This window comes from Cololabis saira, chromosome 23 (assembly GCF_033807715.1).
Source record: "Cololabis saira isolate AMF1-May2022 chromosome 23, fColSai1.1, whole genome shotgun sequence".
NCBI classification, from domain to species: domain Eukaryota; kingdom Metazoa; phylum Chordata; class Actinopteri; order Beloniformes; family Belonidae; genus Cololabis; species Cololabis saira.
The window spans coordinates 13,391,239-13,408,159 of record NC_084609.1 but is presented as its reverse complement, the minus strand read 5'-3'; the positions used below and the strand labels follow the sequence as shown (position 1 = coordinate 13,408,159).

The window sequence follows — 16,921 nt, the reverse complement described above, 5'->3', positions numbered from 1 at the left end:
AAAAACGAGTAATGGACTTCAGCAAGGAAGTCTTCTGAGGGTTGGAGATATTATAAAATAACTGCTGGTGCGACACCAGATTATACATTTATGAGACATACATTTGCCCTGCAGCACTTTATGAAACGATTATGATCTCTTTAGGTATGTTTGATATTTATAAATGAAGGCATGGTTTATTTTAAATTTTAAAAGCCAAACAGATGAAGTACTTCGTTAAAATCTAAAGAATGAAAAGGATTTGTAATGTTTTTTTTAAATAAAAATTATACAAGCTGACTTTAAAAGCTTTTTTTTTTCTTTTACAACTTGTTCCCGTCAGTAATGTCAAGCTTTATTATTCTATAGTAAGAAGAATATATTTTTTATTTAATTAACATCATATTTTACGCTCCGGTCTGACCTCACCCCTCATTGCAATCCATAAACTACCAATTCTAACTTTAATAATCATTCCTGGCATTATCATGATATATTGTTTCATAGTGTATTATTATATTAATTTATGAAATCTCATGGGATGTTAAACTATAGTATTATTATATTGTTATATATAATAGTATGCTGATATAATTTGGTTATATGCTATAATATTTTATAAAAATTATGTTATATTAGGATATTACTATATTATTATGCTATATTTATATTATATTGTGCTAAAACACACTATATGATAATTATTTATTTGTTTAACTATTTACTCTCGAATTAATATTGTCAATTTATGTATCTACTTTCATCACCTTATTTACACACACACACAAACTGATGTCGTCTTTTGTCGTTGTTTGCACTGTATGTTAATAAAAAAAAAATTCATATTTTAATGAACCAACTTAAACAGTCTTTGTTTGTTTTAGCCATATTCATGAAAGCTGCTGTTTTAACAGTTATTTCCATTTGCCACATCTGTGGTGAGTGTAGTGTGTCTCTGTTGAGATGTCTGATCAGTGTTGGACTGCATCAGATCATACTGGCCAGGGTTGAAAGAGAAACGTGTCACTCATCGTAATAAACTGACAGTCCTCGAAGTCGGAGTGGCTGTTGCTCCCTCGGCTCCGCCGGGGCACACTGTCCTGCAGTTTGGATAGCATGTTCAACACCTTTGTTTTCCTCTCCTCCATCCGCCGCTCCCTCTCTTCGCTTTTGTACTCTGGACTCTCTGGCCTCCTGTCTCCATCTGAGGGCAGAACTTGGTCCGTCTTTCCTGGATATTCAGGTTTTTTATCACCGGGACTCCTAATATCTGTGTGGGAACCTGAAGCAAATGCAAAAAAAAAAAAAAAGAAAATCCCCAAAAATTCATTACTTTAAAAAGAAAATGCACTCAGAAACCATCACAAAACACATTTGTATTCATGATGATCTAAATGGAAGTAGCCACTACAACCCATTTCCAGTCCTTTAATAAACGTTGATCCTCATCTCTTTGTTCTGAGATGCCACAGTCGCTCTTCCCTTCAGCCCTTTCAAAGCCCCGCTAAGGAGCTGACACTGTCCCCGAAGCTTAAACAGCCATCCATTTTTGTCACTGACCAGCCAATTAAGGGTCCCATTATCTCCCGATACAAAGTCCACAGAATACACTTCTTGGTGTGGAACAACAGAGACAAAGAACAGAATAATTGGAAACTTGAGCTTAAAAAAAAGTCTCAGATAGTTTTTTTGAAACCGTTTCCACTGGGGCATCACACTCTTTTCTTCATGCAACCTTTTTGAACACTGGAGTTTTATTGTGTTGGAGCATGAAGGATAATTTCAAACGTGGTGCAAGCAGCGATGGCCTGCATTCATCACGGAGGGAGGGCTTGACCAGCGGGGTAGCTGATGTGCATCGGATTCATTAGGCTTTGGGAGCCGGGCGGGGACGATGCATTTATCCTACTGGCGAGCGCGCAGAGGTCAGCGGCCCAGATTGATGGAGCCATGTCTCATTTGACAGGACGTCTTCCACCACGCTGCACACAATCAAACGCTCTGCGTCCTGAAGGAGCCCCAATGTCACTAGGACGGGTGACAGGACGAGGAATTTATCCGTCTGCGCCGCACGTATTCATCATTCCTTCTCGTATGTAACAGAAATCATCTACATGGCATCATGATGAATGGCAAGTAAAGACGGTGCTTTTCAAAAGCTCAAAACTTTTGTTTGTGTACTTAATAGATGAGAAAAAAAACCCTCTCCGTCTCAGCTTTCGCAACTGTTTACATATTTTGTCTTTCCTGATACTAAAGGCTTTCCATTCCAGGACATTCACCAATATCAGTATGAAATGAGTTGTTTTCTGTTTGGTTTTCTTTCTCCATAATCTCCATCCTCTAAAGGTTTCCGGATAATCGTCACCAACATTATCCTCTCAAAGTAGTAAGGGGAACACCTTTAATATTTGACCAATGAGTTTAGTGTGTGGCCGTCATCTGGGAAGGAAATTGTCTTTCATTGGGGGCAAACCATCGTAAATTAATTTAAGGAAAAATATAAGAATTCTGGAAAAGTAACATAAAGGTGAGCTGAGCTCAACTCATGTGATCTCTGATCCCTCAGTGCTGATGAAGAGGAACCTTCATCAACAGATGAAATAACCATGTGGTTAATTGATTGTATTAAAAAAACCTTTGATACCTTTGATGAAGTTAACAAATGCCCCTTAAAACGCTATTGGCAGTAAAGAGGCATCATGAGAGGCAGAGTTGACGTCTCTGGACTCGGAGGCATCCGGGATGGTTCATTACACAGTTGTGGTCAGATTAATTGGTGCTCCAGATATTTTGGGGGGGATGAAATGAAGACAGGACCAAAAGAAAAAAAAGTCAATTTGGATTTTCTGGCTTTATGTTGTTACCATCAAGTCTAAAAGCCGGCTTCTGTGACGACAGCCGCGGCATTAATAAAGAAAAGTCATGAAGATTTTAAGCAAAGTACATTGCTTTCAGTTTCTAGAGACACTAACAATATCCACTCAGAAGACGTAGCTGAGGAAGAGGAGGGTTCATACACCACTGGCCTGTCTTGCGTTTTCCATATGGTCCCAACCTTTGCAGATTTTGGGATGCAAATTTCCCAAATTAGTTTTAACCCTCATTCCTTTTTTCTTCTAACTCTTATTAGAACTTTCTTACATTATTGGTGTTGATCAGTGAAAAGTCACATTGATGCAATTTGGTGTGGTGAGTATTTAAAAAAGACCAAAGCTGGGAGAATGATTGATTTGTAGCCAAGCAACCGTGCACTAAAAACCCCTATTTTGGTGTTTAGGTGTTACTGTGTTCCAGTCTTGACGTCTTCAGCAGATATCTGCCCAAAAACATTTGCAGAATCTGTAGAAAAAGGACAAAATATCAGCAGTGGTAGCTTTTGGGATTCTGCTCGGCCCCCAGTTGAGCGTTGAGCACTCACAACTGAGCCGGTCTTTGTAACTTATAAGGGAACTGCCCCGGAGATGAACTGAAACTACATCTATTAGCTATCACTAACTGTGACTTTAAGTAGGTACTTTTCTGTACCTTCTTCTTCTTCTTAAACTTGCAGGACCAATTGTCTTGTTTAGACGAAGGCTAGACTTTAGCTATGTGTTATTAGTTCATGTGATTTAACCTTAAGGTATCTTCATTTCAACTATTGTGTCCTAAAAATAAAAGCATTAATAGGCACCGTTTGATTTTTCCTTCACAAACATACATTTTTCCAGATCTTTTCCTGTTTGCTTAAATCTGGTACGGGGACATTTGACTAAAGTGAGAAAACAACCAAATTAGGTGTGTCTCTCCTTACACACTCATCTTGTTAATATTGTCCCTAATGTGTTAAATACAAACAGAAATACCCATCTATTTGATCTTTTTTGATATTTTGTTCAGGAATCTCCACAATAAATTATGTGAACACGATGTAAAACAGAAAAAAAAGCAGGGAATATGCTTATGAGAGGGTGGAAGTGGCACTTTTGCAGATCTATTAACCTGATAATTAACATCTGCTCACAGAAAAAAAAGAAAATATATCTATCTATTTCAGCACTGAGCGTCTACTTGCTTTATTAATCGATGTTGTGAAAGCCTTCCTTTCCTCACCTCCATCATGGCCTAATCCGTGAGTCCACAGCAGTGATTGCTGGTCAGTTAAACAAGAGCTGATCTGAAAACACAGAGCCCGTTACCATAGCAACCGCAGCATCTGAGGACAGCAGATATCTGGATTTGGCTGCAAGCGGCCAAGTCAAATCCCCTCGCTGATCTCAAAGGCCACCAGAGACACAAAACACACACACACCGCCCAGAACACACTCCGCCTGCCCCTTAACATCCAGCGCACCAGGCAGAGGCAAGAAGGTTGGACTTGTATCTTTTTCCTTTAGCATGTTTGAGAAAAGGATGAGCCCCAGGGCAGACAATTGGCATGCCGAGGCCATTCACTGATGCCACCCAGAGCCTTCATCGCTCTATCTCCTGAGAGAAAGGCAGAATGGGAAGCAGGGAGGAGTAAAAAAGGAAAATCCTTGCCAAATTATTATTCATGGGAAGGGGATTTTCCTTTCAGGCCTCCTTTATCGAAGCCTTTCCCAATACGTCACCCTCTCTATCAGCCCTGACAAGTGCCAATCAAAGGGCTTGAGTCCAGGTTTTTTGGGGGGGGAGAAACGCTGGAGGATTTCAGAGACAATAGCCAGAAAGTCCACAGTGTCAGTGGCTTAGAGACAATAGTGACATGGCTACACTGTCAGTGTGTGGTCCTTGGAGGTGGTGTGGGAGGGGGCCGTTGCTTAGTACACGACTAATCTCTACTTGCATCATCTCTGTATTTCTGCAGCTTAATCTGTCCCGCAGCTTCCTCAGCTTTTTCTGGAACAATTCACTGGGGTCAGTTCAGATTAGTGCTCTTTGTGGCCCCGTACATCGCGACATTCACTTGGACACTAACATCTTTAGTAAGCAGCTGAATGCTAAACTGCGGGGTGAATGCAAGAGTGGACGGGCAAAAGGGGAAACAGCCATGAAACAAGTATGAGGGGAGGGATTATTCCACGTATGAATCCCTGATGAGCTAACATGGACAAAGGTCTTATCGTGAGGCTCGCTGGGGAGCAGCAGCTTCATATTTCTGCCTCCGGTTTGATCTCTCTGTCACTTAAAGAGATTGAATGATCCAAAGAGGTGGACAACTCACAAAAAATAAAGTTTTCAGTGAATAAAACCATCTGATTCACTCCAAAGGTTCACTCCACCCATTATGTTAATTCATCAGGGCTGTGCAGCATGTTAAAATGATCCAGTCCTTCAAATATAAACATTAAAAACATGTGATCAATGATCACGTTGAGTTGTATTAAGGGAAATTCGGGGAGTTTTGTATATATATGAACTTCTAAACCACATAAAGAAGATGTGCAGCATCATTAGCTGCTGCTGGAAACATGACAGAAAGCATCAATATTGATCTGAAGTGATACAAATACCTGAGATAAGCCAACATGTAAAATCTATGCAGATTTTCTGAAGGCTTAAAATGAAAATAAAATTTAAAAAATACATAAAAAGCTTGGATACATCCTAGAATCAAATAAAAGCATCAGATGTTGATGACGTTATTCCCTGGATCTAAATGTAAATCAGCATGTCTGGTCATTTTGACTGATCTTATATAAGGAGTCAGGAAAAGGTCACCGGCTTCATCACTCTGGAGCCTTATTGAGACGTTGAACGGCTCGCACCTCCAAGGAAACCAAATCTCACCTATCCACACAAAGACTCGCCACACACTGGCCATCCTTCAGAGGCCGTGTGACCTCAGGAGGGACCTCTCCCCGCCCCGCCGATGACCCCCTCCCTCTGAGTGTGACCGTGCCTTTGGCCTTTAAAAGGTCAACGCACACAAGCCGTCACCATGATCCGCCGGGTGACGTCTCTTTTTTCCAGGACTGTCTAACTCATACAGGGGAGTAGAATGAAAGACATCTCTTAAAGTCTGCAGCCAAAAAAGCAGCAGGAAAACATCCCTCTTTGCATTTAACTAAATTATAGATCGATCACCCTCTAAAAATATCCTTAAATTGTCTTAAGGATGCACGTGGTAAATGGTTGTCATACTTACATTGAGGAAACAGAAATATGTGGCTCAGAAACTCTGGATGCCATGGCAACGACTCACACAGAGATGTGACAACTCACAGTACCTTTAGATGATGTCCAAAAGTTTCCAGGACTTTCAGATACCAGCGATCTAACGATCAAATGAGTTTCTGATTGTGCAAAGATGTGGATGCAGATTTGATTTGAGTCTTTCCACACACACACACACACACACACACACACACACACACACACACACACACACACACACACACACACACACACACACACACACACACACACACACACACACACACACACACACACACACACACACACACACACACACACACACACACACACACACACACACACACACACACCCTTATGGAACCAGTGTTTAAAAGACAATGCACTTTGTCTCTTTCTGTACGGCCAATTTTAGCACAACAACAATAATAACTAAAGCTGCAAGCAGCAATGAACGGGCCCTCGTGCGTGCAATTTCCACCAATAAAGGTCAAGGACTCAAAACGAAGTCCGATGACACCACCTGACTCTTTATGTGAAACCATTTAAAAGTTATGGCAGAAAATATGAACTATCACATATCGACCAATCAGAAGAAGGGGCGGGGCTAATTTGCACCAATTAAGGTGAAGGAGTCAAAACAGAGTACGATGACACCACTCACGACTCTTTATGTCAAACCATTCAAAAGTTATGGCAGAAAGTAGGGACTATCAAATATGGACCAATCAGATGAAGAGGGGGCGCGCTTTTTGGCATCTAGCGTTGCCACGGTAAGGCTTTTGACTGAGAAAAGTAATGCCCATCATCGCAGGATCGAGACGCACATTTTGTGTGTAACACACCTGGGTGCACGTTACGGTTCGGGCGAAGAAGCGGCGGAAGAAATGGCATAAATTGCGCCAAAATTACACGATTAATTCAAAATGGCCGACTTCCTGTTCGGTTCGGCCATGGCGCCAAGAGACATTACTTTAAATTGCGACATGATACAGGTGTGTACCAATTTTCGTGCATGTATGTCAAACCGTATTGTGGGGCTTGAGGCACAAAGTTTTCTAGGAGGCGCTATTGAGCCATTAGACCACGCCCATTAATGCAAACCATTAAATATCAAATTTTTCGCCAGGCCTGGCTTGCTTGCAAAATTTGGTGACTTTTGGGGCACGTTTAGGGAGGCAAAAAGGCCCTAATTTCGTTGGGAGAAAAATTAGAAAAAAGAGAAAAACAAAAACATTTCCTACAGATACAATAGAGCCTTCACACTGTCAGTGCTCGGGCCCTAATAATAATAATAATAATAATAATGCATTTTATTTATTGACGCCTTTCTACACCCAATCTAAAATTACTTGACAGGTATTTTATTTCTGATTAGGGGGCAGCTGGGTCTACCAAGCCTTTCCGTGTGCACCACCACCCTCTCACAACCCTTATCATCAGTAACGTGAGGTGCTCAGTTCTGTTCACAAACTAACTGACCAAAAGGACTTTCTTCCACACATGTCGAAATTAGTTGCAGCATAAATGTTCTAAATCAAGTTTCAAAGCCTCAAACATGAGTGATTAGATCTTTTACGCCAAGTAGGCTTGTCACGACAATGTCACACACGTTGGAACAGAAAGATACATCACTGCACCCCTGATCTAATTGTTTAGCTGCAGTTCGGCCCTCAGAAGCATCAATCTCTGATATGAAGGATGCCTTCGCCCGTAGTAATACGGCAGGCCACGGACCATTAGAGTTACAGCATGATGACTGATAATGGTCAGGTAGCAAGAAAGGAAACTGACCGTGGTCGCAGCGTGACAGCTGCTGTCAAATAAAGACGGAAGAAAAACAAAGCTCAAGGGTGGCTCTCCATTCCTACTGTGATGACTGGGTTTTCTGTCCTCCTCTAGCAGCTTTCCAGTGTTTGTGGTCTGTACAGTAAGCGCTCTCCGTCAGCCATCGCTCATGAATGTACACAAGCTGACCGTACAGGTGAAGGCGATACTACGAGCCAGCTGGCCCTTGCAAGGATTATAAGGCTTAAGTGTACCGGAGGCAAAGGAACACCAAACACAGCGCTGACAGCGAGGAGACAATGGCTCCTAATAAAGCACAGCTAACAGGGGCTGAGTGGGCTTTTTACCAGATCACACACTAATGGTGAGGACGGGCTCTTGTATTGATTAAGTATTGTTGTTATAGGCTCTTTAAAAGAGAGCTGTACTCTCAGCGCAGAGGTGGCACGTCAGAAAAAAAATTTCCGGTGTTTATTGAAGGGATAACGTACCATTACTGGACTGGCGAGTAGAATCGGAGGATCTGAACATGGAGAATGTTGGACTTGGGTCTATGATCCAGGATGATGGGGAGCCAGAACCACCTTCAGACCCAACCTACAAACAAACAGAACAGTTGATCTGTGACTGGTGTTGGAAAAACTGATTTCAGGTCTAAACAGCTCTCAGATTGAACCACATGATAATAACAGTGAAACAGCTGTGTCAGACTTTCTCTGGGTTTGTGAGGAAAACCCCAGATGCCAACATAAAACCAGCACAAAAGAAAACAAAACAAATTGAAATAATGCCAAAAAGACACTTAAAATTCGAGGACCGGAATTGCCTACCCCTGTTCTATAAGTCTTTCTGTCTCTCTTTAACCTGAATTTTAAGTGTCTTTCTGGCATTATTTCAATTTGTTTTGTTTTCTTTTGTGCTATTTGTGCTATCTTCTGTTATAGAAGATTAGTTAAAATGTTCTGCGATCAGCAAATTGATTGGTGACTGGAGGGTAGGGATGGGCGGTATGGACTAAAAAATGTATCACGATAATTTCTGGCATTTATCCCGATAAAAAAAATACCAATGTATTGTTTTTACCGTGAGATGACAAATTCTTACCGTGGGGAATTTTTTTGACCGTTTATCGTGAACGGTAAAATATCGCCAAAGATGTGAAAGACCATTTAGGCTGTCATGAGTGACTAGTTATTTGGGTGCCAAAGCCAGCATCTCTGATGGTATTGGGGTGTATTGACCCATGACTGGTTTCATTGATGCAAAGTCAGTCCAGATTTGTGTCCTGTTGAAATCAAACAACCACTGAGCAGCTGAAATCTTATATTTGGCCAGAATGGAAACTGCAACAGTTGGTTTCAAGTCCCAAATAATCAAAAAGAATACTGATGTAACACAACATTGATATTACTTTTTCCTTAAGTTGGTGCTTTGGGCATCAAATTATTCTGATACTTGAATACAGTACAATAAAGCTGGTCAGTGAAGACACTAAACATGTTTTTTTCTTTGTAAATATATCTTCTAAAAGCTTCAAAGAAATTAAATCACAGATTTTAGCTCGTTACATTTACGAAACATCCTAATTTCTCTCAAAAAATTAAGTTTGTTCAGTCATTGAACTTGTGTTTCACCCACTGACATGTAAGATTACACAACAATATAACAATCTTAGTCTAAATAGTAGTATAAATAGATAAGATTGCATAGTGGATCAGCGAGGATCTTTCCTCCAAACATGCTGGTTTATCAGTTTCTCTTCACCACAAACAATCCGGCGCCTGGTTACCGGCTCCACAAGGGTGAATTATGCAAATACTTGTACGAGTCCTGCCTTGAGCACTCCAGCTCCTCATTGTGCTGTGACATAATTGTGGGGCTTATGAGCCTCATTCATGCTTTCAGGGGCTCTCTCTCATCTGTCATAAAGAGGAGATTAATCGTAGATCATGTGGAGCACCTGCATCCATTCCACCGCAGCCCGGAGAGCCGTGTTTGCCCCCTCGACCCCTCAGGCCTCGTCCGAACCAACTGGTGGTGCATCCTCCCAAAGAATCCCACCATGTCAACCTTTTAGCCCGTCCTCCTCGCAACGGAGGGGCAAGCTGGTGTAAAAGGCTGCCATGCAGTCGTGCGCCCCCCACCGCCCCCTCTCCCGTGGCCCGTGACTGATTAACCACACACCTGCTGCACGCCGCGTGCCCTCTGTTATATTGTGTCTCAATTATCAACAACAATTTGGCTCATCTTACTGGAATGACAGTTATAAATGCATGCCGGTTCAAGTTTGTAAAAGGGGCCCATTGTGAGGGAGGAAGACTATGTGTGCACACTTTGTGGTTATTGTGTGATAGTTGATTCCTGAAAGCCTACTGTTTGCTCACATCAAGTCACAGTCGTCTTTTGGAAGAAGCCTGATACATGAAAAGAGGTGGGGCATGGGGTGGGGGTGATATAGAGTGTGAACAAGTTTAATAATGATAACAGGCAGTGGCACTCACCGATTTGTATCTCTGGACTCTTCCTGCAGAGTCCCAGCTTTCAGAGATGCTGCCAGCCGTGCAGGGCCTCAAGTCATCTGGCAAGACCACAGAGGGGGCGGCGTTACGCTCAAGGGAGAAGAAGCAATTGTGTATTTGCAGTTGTGCTGCACGGGTGTCCATACAGGTGTTGGCCTCTGCTGCGCACTTATGTGCAATTGTCTTTCATACTTGAGTGTGTGTGCACAGATATGAGTAATGTCACGTAGTAGTCCCAATTATGGCTCTTAATCCTTGAGCAAATAATGGCAGCGAATGGAGCAACAAAACCTCAGAGGACCACCTGTCTGCAAAAGCGTGCCAGGTGCAAACATTGTTCTGCAGACACAGAGTGGAAAAGACAGGCTTCCAGCAAAGTCAGACAGATTTTGTCTCATTGTAAACATTGGTGGCAGTGATGCTCGAACACCAAAAGCTAAACCAGCATGCACACACTTTTACTGCTCTTTCAGTGGTTAGTCCTTTAAAGTAACAAAGCCCACATTTCCTCACCTATTATACTAATGTCTGGAGTCCACAATTAGTTTTATTAGTCCAGGTTTTACAGTCCAAATAACTCCCTGAATTACAATAGAGAAAACAGTAGACAGATTCCTTGGGGCTATTTTTTTCAAAAGGACTTAATTGTTGAATCCAAACAGACCATAGACATTAGTTTTATTGTTGATAGTTGTGATGAACTGACTTTTAAGTGGCACCCTATCTTCTATATTCTCTTCTTTCGCACCGATTAACTTTATGTCGTCACTCACCACAGTCTGTAAACGGAGGTCTCATCCCCATTTTGTACACTTACTTTAATTCGTGTTGATACACATTTATTAAACACCACTCCTGACATGTTTTTCCACCTATTCCAACCTGCTTACACACATCTCTTCCCCTCTTGCTCTGGACCGTTGACCCTTCTTGATCTCTGCTTCCTGTAGCCTCGCCGTTCCACTGGGGTTCCTCTCATTCACACACACACTCTCTTGTGGCAGCTAACCTTCATCCCTCTCTCCTTTCTATGATACCTCCACCTCTCTAGACTTTCCTCCACTTGCTCCCTGCTCTCGCTACAGATTACAGTGTCCTCTGCAAACATCTTAGTCCATGGATATACCTGTCTAACTTCATCTGTCAGCCTGTCCAGTCCTACCTCCACCATTAACTACTCTGCCACACCTTGCCACTGTCATTCAGCTCCCATAAATGTTCTGCACCACTTTAACATACTTCTCCGTTACTACAGACTTTCTCATACAATACCTTAGTTGCTCTCTCGGAACCCTGTCACATACTTTCTGAAGCTCTATGAAGACATAGCGCAGCTCCCCCTGACCTTTTCTGTACTTCTCCATGAATATCCTCAAAGCATATCTGTCACAGACAGAGGTGGGTAGTAACGAGTTACATTTACTCCGTTACATTTACTTGAGTGAATTTTGAGAAATGTTGTGCTTTTAGGAATAGTTTTGAATCACTATACTTTTTACTTTTACTTGAGTAGATTTGTGAAGAAGAAACTGTTACTCTTACTCCCTACATTAGGCTACATTGAGCTTGTTACTTTTCTTTTATCCCCTTCGTGTACGGGTCAATCTCATGACATCACTGAGTGATTCTTTGGGAAAAATGTTTGTTTTTGCATGTTTCGTCACATTTACACAGACTCAAACACACACAGAGTTTCTATGAGTTAATGGGCTCTAGTTCTGCCTGGTTAAAAAAGAAAAGTACAAAGGCTTGAAAGTTTGTGCTGCTTGTGCTTAATTTATTTTTTTATTCTGTTATTTTATTATTTATTAAAGTACTTGAATTTACTTTAAGCTTATTTTAATTTAAGCTATTTTTTATTAATTTTAATTTATATTATTTTATTGATTTAATTTGCCTGAAGATGATTATTTTGTACTTTTGTCTGTTTGAATGGTTGTGTTAAAAAAATAAATCAGACGTTACTCAACAGTTACTCAGTACTTGAGTCGTTTTTTCACCAAGTACTTTTTTACTTTTACTCAAGTAATTATTTGGATGACTAGTTTTTACTTCTACTTGAGTCATATTATTCTGAAGTAACAGTACTTTTACTCGAGTACAATTTTTGGCTACTCTACCCACCTCTGGTCATAGGTGTGGTGGCTGTTAGGGCCCAGATGCAGGACACCAGCAGGCAGGAGCTCCAAAGATAGTTATTTATTAATAAAACCAAAACCGCTGCTTAGCAGGATTAAAAAATCCCAGAGTTTAAACATGACCAGAACTACAAAAACCTGGGGATGAAGCGAGGAAACAGTACGGACAGCAGGGAGCAAGTGAAAGACAAGACAAGATATACACACATGGCTAGACGAGACACAGATGCAGACAATCAGGGCAGATGGGAACAAGGGAAATCAAGACACAACTGAAAGACAAAAACACGGGTTTCAAAATAAAAACATGAACTTAACACCAAAACCATGACAACATTTTGCATCTGTAGTACTCTCTGTAGGCATGAGACCATACTGCTGTTCACAAATGCTCACTTCTGCCCTTAGTCTCATTTCTACAACTCTTCCCCATAACTTTATTGTGCGGCTCAACAGCTCTATTCCTCTGTAGCCACAACTCTGCACATCTCCTTTTGTTCTTAAAAATTGGCACACTTCTCCTCCCTTCCTCAGGCATCAAATCTTCAAAGTACTCTTTTTATCTTCCCATAAAACGTCTGGCACTTGTCAATACATTTCCATTTCTTTTTCCTTAATCACCTGCTGCAAGTCTCTATCTCTCTGCCTCAACATCTTGCTCTGGTGGGCAGTTTCCCCATGACGTCCTCATTGGTCATTGGTGGGGTGACTCCTGGTGTGGATAGATCCCTAAGATATCGTTCCCCACCTCAGTGTCAAGCCAGATGTTTATGATGTTAAAAAAAATAGTAGTGTCCTTAAAATTGATGTTCATTGCAATTCTCTAATGTAATTGAAGTATACGAATGTGAAAAGTCAATCGTTAAAAAAACTGAACCAGAAAAGCCAAATCTGTGACTCTAGTATTGAGAAATGTCCACGTGTCATTGTTTTTGGAGGGAACCTTCAAACGTCTGCAGTGTTTTTTTTCTCCTCGCTAATGCGTTATCAGACTAGAACCAACAAGCAGCAGACTAATTGACTTTTCTGCACACACTCTTCTCAGTTTCTTATCCATTGTTGTGTGCGCAGTGCTCGGTTTAAAGTGTCTCCAGCTATCTTTGCCGGACTTTCCCAGTTAATGTTCCACTCTAGGGGTTTGATCTTTATTAAAATGGCACATCCTGATATCCCTATAAACCTTTCTTCTGAGTTACCACACCTTCGGGGAAAAGCAGTTAAGAGCTCGCAGCGGCATGCCTGGGAGCAGATGAGTGTAGATACCGAGGCTTGTTAAAAGAAAAAGGCGGCCGGTGCCATAAAGCTATGATTTACTCTCAAGGCCGACTGCAAACAAAACAATGCCTTAGTGCCCCCACCCTGGCCCTCACCTCCGTGCGCAGTCAAACTGGTATTCTGCACACTCACATATGCAAACTTCCACACACCTGTCTGTTATTTAAGTGACGGTTTTTGCTTATCAAACGGATCTCTTTTAAACCGTCAAAGGTTTTAATGGTTAAAACCGCTAACTCTGAGGTTGTTAGTCTAAAAATCGAAGTTGGCTCAGTTTCCACCTGGCAGTAACGAGCAGCATTTTTTTGCCAGGATTGTTGACAAACGCCTCTGAATCTTTTGTTGTTCTTTTCCTGCAAAGCTCTACCTGCTGAACTCCACCCAGGATCCTCGCACTGGATCGTAAGCCAGTCCTGCACCGGGGAGAACGTCTGCTCCAGACCAGATGGGCTCAGCAGGGTCTCTGGTGCTGTTCGGTCCAGGAGGAGCAGCTGCACTCGGGACAGGGAGCCCAGGTTCCCAGAGTCGCAACCCATCGTCAATGCTGCGAGGCCAGGAGACAGCTCTGTGCGGGATAAAAAAAAAAGGAAAAATCATTAGAGTTCTGTCAAACTGACTTGGTCTTGCATTTGGACAAATGAACACATGCAAACTATAGGCAAACAGCAAACAAAGCAATACATCAGTAATGACAAGCATGCCAAGAGTTTCAAAGCATCCAATTGAAACTCACCCCACAGTGACAAAAATATTTTTTTTAAATACATAAATACAAATTCAGAAATGAAACTTTGTGTTTAAATAAACCTGATCTTGACCCAAAAGACATAAATAAGGGAAGCCAGTTGAGTTGGGATTTCCAAACTTTGCAGATCTACAAAAAAAAAGAATGGATGACTTAATAAAAAGGGCTTCAAGAAGTAAAATGAGGGAAGCAGGTCATGGTGGTTAACAGAAAGAGGTAATAGTTTAGATAAGTAGATAAGTACAATTTCCTTTCTTTTTTCCTTGAGTTGCAAAGCTGTGACTGACAGTTGATGTGGTGACAACACAGGAGTTCCCCTTGATGGCTTCATCTGGTGACTTGTTTTCCTGCTTGTAGCCAGTAGAAGTTTCTGCTCTCTTGTCTTGATTGTGTAACCTGTGTCTTGTAGTCCCCTTTAGTAGGGATTATATACTCTTGACCTTGGCGTTTAATATCTAATCTACAAAAATATCATCATCTTCAAAAATATAAAACACCAACATCTAATCACAGGTTCACTCAGTTTTAAATTCTCACAGGTTCAGGAAGGGAGATTGGAAGTAGCAATTCAAGAACTCCAGCCCACATAAAACACACTCAACCACTTCTTTAAAACAAAACGTGATAAGACACAAATTTATTGAAACACACTATTCTAATTGTCTCTTCTTATTCATTTCCAACAGCTTATGACGTCACTTTTTTTTAGTCTCTGGTTACCTTGGGCCCAAGAACAAAAAATACCTGAGATCTCAGTGAAAAAAAGTATCAAAATAAAATATTAAACTCCTTAGATTCTTCTGATTTTGTCCTTACTGTCCCTGGGAACAGTGCAGCATCCACAAACCCACGTCCTGACAGGATGAAGGCACCCTCAAGCAGCGGGATGATTTCTGGATCACAGGAGGGACAGCTCCACTATACCGGTGAAGTCTTCCCTCGGAAAAAAAACAGCCTACACAAGTGTGCAGGAAAAAATTACCATAAAGTCCAAAATAAACTATTTTTAAACCTACATCTGTACAGTATTACATATAAACATCCAAATTTAACATACAATAAAGCCTTTCAGATTTAAAATATATAAACCTTCACCTTTAACCTTCCACATGCGTGAACAAAGACTTAGCAGGTCTTAGCTTAGCTTCTAGGCCGTGGTTTGGCCGACAGCATGAATCAGCAAAACGTATGTCCTCATATCCTCTCCGTGTTACAGGTCATATCCTGACTGTTTTTTCTTCATTACACATCATGTTGCAAAATAACACACAACTTAATCATCTGTGACACCAACTTGACTCTAACCAACTATTTTTTAGGTGGCTAACTCACCAGGATATCTTGATGGAAACACCAATTAGGGTTCCGCATGGAGTTCACTTCCACAGTTAATTGACTGCTTAGCACTTCCTCTCTGACGGAAAACATGTCAGTGTATCAGTTTATAATCGGTTTATAATCATTACTTCCAACTATTAAACTATATTTTCACAACTACAGACCTGTCCGTGCTGCTTGCGCAGCTTGCAGCTTGCAGAGAGACGAGTTTCTGTGTCTGTTTGACCCATGGATGTATTATTTGACCGCATTTGGCAGGCAGCTAACGTCTTTGCACGAGGTGCGTTCATGGACAGTGGGAATTTCTAGCATCACATCGTACACAACACTTGTGCTTGCGTGTGTGGTGTTTAAGGACCGTAGCAAATGAATTAAAATAAATAAAAAAATAAAATAATAAAATAACCCTGGTTAGAATTGGAAGGACAACCCCATCCACCTCAGCAATGGTTCTAACAGTGATGATACCAGTCCCTGCCTGAAAAACCTTCAACAGGAAGCCTAACAGGCTGGATAAAAAAAGTTTCTGGGTGTAACACTTTGTTCTTTTTCTTCAGGCAACTAAATATGCCTTTAGCCAATAGTGCTGGATAGAAAAAATGGAAGATATCTGAGGGAAGTTCCCCTACTCTCTAATAGATTTTAGAGCGTTATTAATCTTGCGGTTTATAGATAGACAAATTGGAATGTCAGCTTTTCTGGGGCTGTTGACCAAAACTGACATAATTCAAAATAGCAGAAATATGTATACTTTATTTTTCCTTTTCCTTATACATGCATGTTGTTTTTTACATTCCCTCATCTCTTCATTGTGCAAACGAGGAGGTCTGCCCTTCTCCAGCTCTTCTCCTATTGGTTAATAAACAGGGAGAAGCAGGATCGGGCTCAAAATCAACTCAATCTCTCAACCTGTGACACACGTGGATAAACATCGGTTGAAGTGTAGTATAATGCTGATCTCACTACCTTTTTGTTTACACCATCAGCCCTCACTGAAAACTGAATATTGTCTAATGGGT

General features: G+C 41.2%; 1 protein-coding gene across 1 annotated transcript; it reads right to left on the bottom strand.

Moving 5' to 3' along the window:
• Positions 1–971: 971 nt before the first annotated feature.
• On the bottom strand, positions 972–14,355 carry LOC133424583 (uncharacterized). The gene is made up of 4 exons (XM_061715268.1): positions 14,187–14,355; positions 10,389–10,465; positions 8,379–8,484; positions 972–1,261 (listed from the first exon to the last, which is right to left on the bottom strand). Exons 1-4 carry the CDS (start codon positions 14,353–14,355, stop codon positions 972–974), a joined length of 642 nt encoding a protein of 213 aa, XP_061571252.1.
• Positions 14,356–16,921: the final 2,566 nt, after the last annotated feature.